The following is an 8,277-nucleotide window of genomic DNA, read 5'->3' on the forward strand; positions in this document are numbered from 1 at the left end:
AAAAATCGCCGCGAGTAGGTACTAAACACAACTCTGGAAACAGTTTTTAAAAAATGTTGTGATGATTGGACATTGATTGGATAATTCGTTGTCGTATGTGTATCGTTTCTGAAGGAGCATACTTTGAAGGTGATAAAATAAATTTGGGTGAATAACAAACATTTTTTGTTTTATCGACCCAGTCCCAATACTTTTTACACAGAGTAGTATATCAACAACCAAAATATTTGCTCACTTTCATTACAACTTAAAATATCATCAGATTTAATTGAAATCCATCCTCTTTAATTGTGTTTTAGATGCAAAAAAGGCATTTACCCCGAAAGGAGCTATTTTCATACCTCTTTTCAATACACGCCTACTTTCAGAGCATGAGTGATAAAAAGAATATACCTACCTGTATTAGTGTACTTTAAAATAAAATGTTGATAATAAAGTCATTTACTATACATAAATACCTATATGTAAAGTTACTAATTCTTAAGATGACATTAAGATTTTCTTACCTTCGTGCAACTCAGCTAGTGCAAAATATACCTAAACTAGCTGATCCCGCGAGCTTCCCGTGAGAATTCCGCAATAAAAAGTAGCCTATGTCCTTTCTCAGGGTCTAGCTAGCAGCTAGACCATATGTACACCAAATTTCATTCAACCCTGTTCAGTAGTTTTGGCGTGAAAGAGTAAAAGACAGACAGACAGACACAGTTACTTTCGCATTTATAATATTAAGATTATTGTATAGTTTGTGCCAAAAACACTTATTTTTTATTGGAAATTTTATTTAGTTTTAGATACTTATGTCAGTTTGTGCTTATTTTAGGGGAAAACTGCTTTCAGTATTCACAACTTCTGTTAAGTTTCTAACAAGATGCCAATTAACGTATTAAAAATGTCCATAAAAAATAACCCAACTTTCGGCACTTTTTAGCGTAAGAAAACATCTGTCAAATTAAAAACGAAAAGTTTTTCTTTTTAAGCCAAGTTAGCTATCGTAGTTACTAATAAATTGTTATAGAGGGGTTACTAATAAATTGTTACGAGTATAATTCCTCAAATTAGCTATTATAAGAGGCTCGAATTTATTATAGTTATATTAATAGGGCACGCCTAAACTGCGTTTTAAGGTGTCTGTTTCCATTACACATATTTTTTCTATAACCCCTATCACTTGGTATAGGTAATGTTTGTTTGATCCATACAGTGCTTTTAGTACAGGTTTGTTACTTTGCCGAGATCTATAAAAGCTTACGTTTTCTCGCATACAAAGTGATTTTTTTGACAAAAATTTCTACATATACAATACACAGACAGAAAACCCAAACTTTTTCCTTTTCGTAAATTGAAAAAGTGGAAAAACCCGTAGAATCTAGCTCGGATCCACTATGGTTCTCTTAGGGTTCTACAAATACGGAATTCGGCATATCTATTTTAAGGGTTGACAGGTTGACACCCTCCTCACAGCATTATGCAAATGCCCAAGATTTAATGTCATAGGTACTCACTATAAAAAATGCACTTCATAATCATAACACACTGGTATTAAACGATATTCCACGTATTACAACAATGGAAACGAGCTCCTAGCTATCCCCATTTAGCGTTCGCCAGTCGCTGATGGGCTAAGTGGCTGTTTAAATCGTCATTTCGGGGTAATTTCGTCGAAAACGCCCCTCGTTTCGAATTAAACACGATACATCATACGTCATAACCGACCTCTTTCGTTCGGAATCGTTCACCTTTTCGGTAACAAACCTTTTTTTCAGTTAGTTTTTTGTTGTGTGGTTTTTAGAAAACTATTTTCACTTTGTTTGGCTGTCAGTGTTTTTTTTGTAAGGCTGTCTGGTATCGTTAACTGCCAACTAAGCAGCAATTGGTAATTACGACTGGAATGCGAATATTACAAAAAAATATATAGAATATAAAATGACAGTCAATCTAAAATAAATGTATTTTTGTCAATGTCAACAAAAAATAACATGCAAAAATTTTAGAACATAAGCCTCTTTTACTAAGTTTTGCTAAACGATAGTGAAATAAAGTTTCACGTCAATAAAATATGTTTAACACACTGAAGCGGCTACATTCTAAGAGACTAGGTGGTACATTGCACAGATGGTAAGTTAAATGAAGTCAATCAAAATAAGAAGCACAGTAACGATCACTCATTAACCTTTAAAACAAAATTTCACAATGCTAACATCGTCCAAAGAAAAAAAAACATAAACGAATTCCAAATTCAAAATTGGAAAAGTGTTGCCAGCCAGTCACGCAATGTTGCCAGCACATAGCATCAGTATTAGATTATAAAAGAGGCCCATTTGCCTCAATTACTTCTGTTCAACCACTTGGCTGTAATAGGGCTGTTTAACTTAGATTAGTTGAGATTATAATCGTTGTTAGATAAACATCAGCGGTATAATGGGCCCGAGTTACGTCCGTCCGGAGGTGAGCTGTCTGGATGGAGAATCATTATTTTGAGGTTCAGTGTAATTTTAGGCTGCGGTCCCAGTTCACATATTGCTCGAAACATACTGACAGCGACGCTCGTATGTTTGCTAGTTTTCCACTCGATACGCAATTTGCGACGCGTGTTGCTATCGTTCTATTAGGGGGACAATCGACTATTGATAAACCGTTCAGAATTTGACAATTTGGTAAGTAGCTGATATTAAAAAGTAGACTTTAGGCAATGAAGAAAGGGGCGCCAGCCGTAAGTGTACAGGTTGCGCCGGTATACTAACTTAATACGTCTCAACTTGATTATTATTTTCAATCTCTTTCTTGCTTAAAAAATATAAAAAGAAAGTATATAAAAAATAGTCATTTATGTTCTACTAAGAACATAAATGACTATTTTTTATATACTTACATACTTACCATAAAAGAAGACTGCTTTTATAATTATTATCTAAAAGAAAAGTAATTACAATGTGGTAATAACAGTAAAAAAATCTATTCATAAGAGCACAAACTAATCTTGCGACAAACTTTTTAAGGAATCATCAAAAAAAACCTCTTTTTTATATAAATTTAAATAAGCGGCTTCAATAATCCTAAAACGGTTTACAGGATTATTTTAATTTCGGCTTTTAAAACCTTTAAATACCACATAATAATAGTTAAAGCCAAAGAATAGTTTAACAAAACAGATTTTAAATAAGCCTCTAAGTAAATAAGTACCTACATGAAAAAAATTAAATGAAAGAAAGTAAAGCGGCTTGGCAGTAAACAAAATGCGTACAGTTTTTTGCTTTGATTTTGTGTGTGACAAACCATCTTGTTCCTATATTTTTAATCTGAATCCATCCTGTATAAGTACTTACTTACTAGCCCATTATGAACAACAGCGGTTCTAAGGCCTGGGTCTCCTATTTACGCCGTAGATCGCGTCCAGCGTCATGCCGTAGGCCGCGTCACAATGCTCATTATGTCTACGCGCCAACGTCGGCGTGTGAGGGAGACCGCATCAGTACATTTCTATAGTGAGCAAGGTGACGCGGCCTACGGCGTGACGCTGGACGCGATCTACGGCGTAAATAGGAGACCCGGGCCTAATTAACCGTCGCGTCGTTTGATCGCACCGAGCGAGGCAAAGATTCCATCTTGTGCCATGACAAGCTAGTGAACAACTAGTGAATAATAAAATTAATTATTGTCAATAGTTATCAACCACTGGAGCGAGCTGTTAAGGTGAAGTTCTTGTCTCCTACTCGTTAGCTTTTTGGTGACAAACACTAGATTTATGCTAGACTAGTCAAACACTAGTCTAGCATTAATTTTTGAATACTCATATGCTTCTTAGATGTTATTCTTATGATCGTTTGTATTTACCTACTTAGTACATTTCAGTAAAGAAACATTCCAACGAGCAACGCACAATCACTAGACAATTTAATGAGCGGTTAAACTGACCAAACACAACCAATACACCGAGTTAAACAGACAACTAGATCTCGGCCCGATAAATAAAAGCTATTTCCACCAATTTATCTGTCAAGCCCCCCCTTAACTACGTACAATGCGCGCCAAATCTCAACCAAGATTGTAAAGTTTAACCACGTCATTTTGCACTTTATTTACAGTAAAACCACTCTTATTTGCTGGTAATACGAAGGTTTCATGTGCCCAGATGGTTTTGTCAATAAATATCGATAAGAGTTCTCTTTATTTATCCAGTTTAATTTGATTATAGTTATCTCGATGAAGCTGTCAATTGGTATTAGAAGGGCGCCATATTTGACAGATCGACCAATAGTGGCCCGTATCGAATCACACGGCTTTTTTTGTTCGTTATTTAAAATCTAATAGAGATGAGATATTTTGATTGGGATTATAGGTTTTTCAATAGTTTGTATTAATTATTAGGAAAAATAAATGAAAAAACATGCCTATTTTACTCGTAATGTATCAAATTATTAAATACGAATACTACGTACGAAAAACTTACTTTTTTATTTTACTGCCTCTATAATCCAAACTCAAAATAAACCTTAACTATGTAGGGTTCATAGAAAAAATATATTTAAATATATTTAAAAATTAAAAAGCGTGGCATAATCCGTAAGCTCGAAAAGCCGAAGTTTATAAAAAGCGCCGACGAAGCGCGAAAAGTCAAAAGCTCGATCCTTAAAAGGATTAAAGACCTCAAGAGTATCAATACTCGGCTAGGTAGTGGGTTCGAGTCCCGGCCGTGAAATAATCCCATTTTCCGAGAACGTACGGGTGGTTTATAGTTGAAGGAGGCATTTTTAACGACATTAAAAGATTTTACAAACAAAATTACTGATAACGAGTGCAAAATTGATTTAACTTTTTTTCAGTAATCCTTTTTTAAACTTGGTTTTAACGAGTCGGTGCGTTTAATTTTGGTCTTTTTGGATGGAATCGGTGGTTTTTGTTAGGATTATAGAAATTAGTTTAGCCGTATTTAAACGGTATTTTTAAATGCCATTCACCAGTATTTTATTAGTTAAATCGTCTTGGCTTTAATACCATTATAATAATTTAGTTTTACCGACGTATAAAAAGTGGTATGAATATACTTATATACTTACTTACTTAGGTGAGGCAAAGATAAGGCACTAATTCCTAATTGATACTCTGGTACAAAAGTTAAAAAAATATATGACGTATGATTTAATTTAGATTATTAATTTGAGATAATTTGTTTATTACAATTTTCAATTTCAATTTCAATCATTTATTCATAAATTCAACAATTTACACGTCATATAGTAATAATAAAAAGAGGGTAAGTAAGTACAGTATAAAAGTAAAGGCTTACGTATGTACATAAAATCACACATTATACATAGTTATAAATCTTAAATAGTGTTATACATGCATGCATAAACGTTATCTACTCGTAGATCGTAAACTGAAAACGTCTAGTCATAGATAAGATTAGTTAAGATAATGAATGTTGCCTAATATTAATAAATTGATAATATTTCTTGAGTCATAATATGCTAAAAACTTGAAAAAGCCACCCTTCTTGCCATTTAATGTGTGAGATGTCACCATGTATCATTTCTCGCCCGCCTTCTTTACGCCATCACCACCATTCTCACCATCTTCAGCTGGTAATCGTCCACTGCTGGACATAGGCCTCTCCCAAGGAGCGCCGCTACACGCTACTCGACCTACCACCCGTCTAAAATCGTCGGTTTACCAACAGACTCTACAAAAATTAATTTTCCCATGAAAGAACATACCTACCCTACATAAAACAGAATTGATTTTAGCTAACAAAGGATCTTCTTTCATGTAAGATCGGTAGATAGATAGATAGAATACCCTTTATTTGTACACCAAAAAGAATAAGTAATAAAATTAATAAGTTGTAATATAATTAGGGTACAAAATGTACTTAAAGCGATCGCTGCCAGACAACCTTTGGATGGACGGACTAAGAGATTGAGTAAGTAAATTTATTTATTAGAAAGGATAACAAAATCTATGTAACAAAAGCCATATCTCGGCATGCTAAAAGCAAACCTTCAAAGGATTCTAGAATCACTGTGCTGATATTCCAGTATTCGCACTTACAAAAAACATAACATTAACGAAGCGCTTATTCTAATCATTGAGTATTGACCATAGCCCCGTCGTCTGCCATCCAGTTGGCGCCCGTGACCCCCTTCGCCTTGTCGCTGGCCAGAAACACGATCACATCAGCGATCTCCTGTGGCTCCGACACCCGCTTCAGCGCCGTCATCTGAGCCATGTGGTTGAAGAACTGCTCCACATCCTCAAGACCCATGTTCTCTATGAAGTCAGTCCTGACGGGTCCTGGGTTCACCACGTTGACTCTCACCCCTTTAGGGGCCAGTTCGGCCGCGATACAGCGGGAGAAGTGGTCCAAGCCGGCCTTAGCGGTGCAGTATGCCCAGGAGCTAGGGAAGGTCTTGAGAGCGGCCACGCTCGATATGTTCACGATGTTGCCTTTGGTTTTTATTAAATGTGGCATCGCGAGGTGGGTTAGCTGCACGACAGCGCGCAGGTTAAGGTTGTGTATGTCATCGAATACTTGCACGGCTTTATCAGATTCGAACGGTTCTTTGATGCCGAATCCAGCGTTGTTGATCAAGACGTCGATCCTCCCGTATTTCTCCAAAGTTTTGTCGACGAGGTTCTTGAGATCGGCCTCGTTGACGAGGTCTGTGGGCAGCAGCAGCGGCGGCGGGCCGGCGGCGGCGCAGCGCGCGCGCACCGCCGCCAGCTTGCTCTGGTTCCTCGCCGCCAGCACCACGGCCGCTCCCCGGCGACACAGCTCCATGGCGGTGGCCGCCCCGATACCCGAACTAGCGCCGGTCACTATCACCACCTTGTCTTTGAAACTCATCTTGACGGTGTGATAACAAGCGATGGTGTCGAGCGACTGAACGCGCTTGGATTGAATCGTATTTATGTATTTACGGTTGTGACATCATATCAAGCGTTTTCGTCTATTATTGTAACAAGTGGTGCTCACAGTCGTGATATCACAATCATATCTAATGACAGATAATCAGTTTGTTACAAACAGTCCCAAGGTTATTTATACGCACACGTATGTAGGTAGGTAAATACGTATACTTACGTTATCTTACTTATACTATAAGATTCGCAATGGTTTGTTTAGTATTTAAGTTTTTATGGTCTACTCTTATGAAGGCAGTTGAGGTATACCTTACCCATGACTGTCACGACTGCAACTCAAACCATACCTTTCATTTTAAACACCCTGTATAATTATTTCCTTTACCCGGATATGTTTCAAGTACCTCGTTTATTAATGCCCACTTTTTTTATTCGTAAAGCGTGCGCACTAAACATTCGCACGTTGTGTTTTCGCGACATTGTATCAATCAATGATTCCAATGTCTTTAAAAAAACAACTTCACATTCAAATTAACTTGTTACTTTCAACCTTGTGTCGTATATAAAAAGAGCCATTGTAGTTTTCATAGGATCGAAGAGTTTAAAGCACCCTGCTTTAAACTCTTCTCTTTTAGAAATGTTAAGTTTAGTTGGCGATGACGTAACGTGGACTTTATGTGTGGTCTGTCTGTGACTTATGTATGTCTATTGTTTGTCATGATGGACTGTTATTTTTGTTCACTCTACACTTAGGTTTCAGGAATTCAAGCAAAGACTAAATTTAAATACTAGGTACTCCTCTAGCAGAGAAATTAATTCAAGATTTTATAGCAACACCTTGTAGATATTATTGTGTTTGTCGATAGACATAAAGTCAGTGTTAATAGCTCTGGTAAATTAGTAAATACGAATCCTAATGTTTGGGTTCCATATAAAGATAAAAACAACTGTTTTGAAATGAGTAAAAACATATATTTATATCACTTGTCATGTAAACCACTACATTTTAAAGTTTTACTCGTTGTTGACGATAGAATGTAACATTAATTTAATAAGAGTAGGTAGGTACTGCCAGCGAGAAAATGCTATTCGGATATACACACAAATACAATTACATACATAACTGTTTATCATTACATAAATCAATACATATTTTACTCTACCGAGGACTAACACTCATTGATGTTATTATTATATTTACATAATCGTTGTTAAATAATCAAATTTACAGTTATTCTATGATGCTCTAAAACTAATTTATTAATAATTTAAGGAATATTATTTACAATTCGGGATAAACTATGGCATATCGTCAAGTGTTTTCAATGTTTTTAGTTAACATTTTCTTTATGGATTATATAATCATAATGATATTTACCAAAATTAAGGAAATGTACAGAATGATTTTGATTAAGC

General features: G+C 35.9%; 1 protein-coding gene across 1 annotated transcript; it reads right to left on the bottom strand.

The window, feature by feature from the left end:
- Window positions 1-5,916: 5,916 nt before the first annotated feature.
- Window positions 5,917-6,898, bottom strand: LOC105398821 (uncharacterized oxidoreductase MexAM1_META1p0182). Its single transcript, XM_011571052.3, has one exon. The coding sequence runs from the start codon at window positions 6,842-6,844 to the stop codon at window positions 6,083-6,085; it is 762 nt and encodes a 253-aa protein (XP_011569354.3). The 5' UTR covers window positions 6,845-6,898; the 3' UTR covers window positions 5,917-6,082.
- Between the last annotated feature and the right edge of the window lie 1,379 nt (window positions 6,899-8,277).

The sequence above is a fragment of the Plutella xylostella genome, chromosome 26 (assembly GCF_932276165.1).
Source record: "Plutella xylostella chromosome 26, ilPluXylo3.1, whole genome shotgun sequence".
NCBI classification, from domain to species: domain Eukaryota; kingdom Metazoa; phylum Arthropoda; class Insecta; order Lepidoptera; family Plutellidae; genus Plutella; species Plutella xylostella.

Excerpts from the sequence above, each read along its gene's own strand:
- LOC105398821 (XM_011571052.3), bottom strand. The coding sequence starts at position 6,844 with ATGAGTTTCAAAGACAAGGTGGTGATAGTGACCGGCGCTAGTTCGGGT.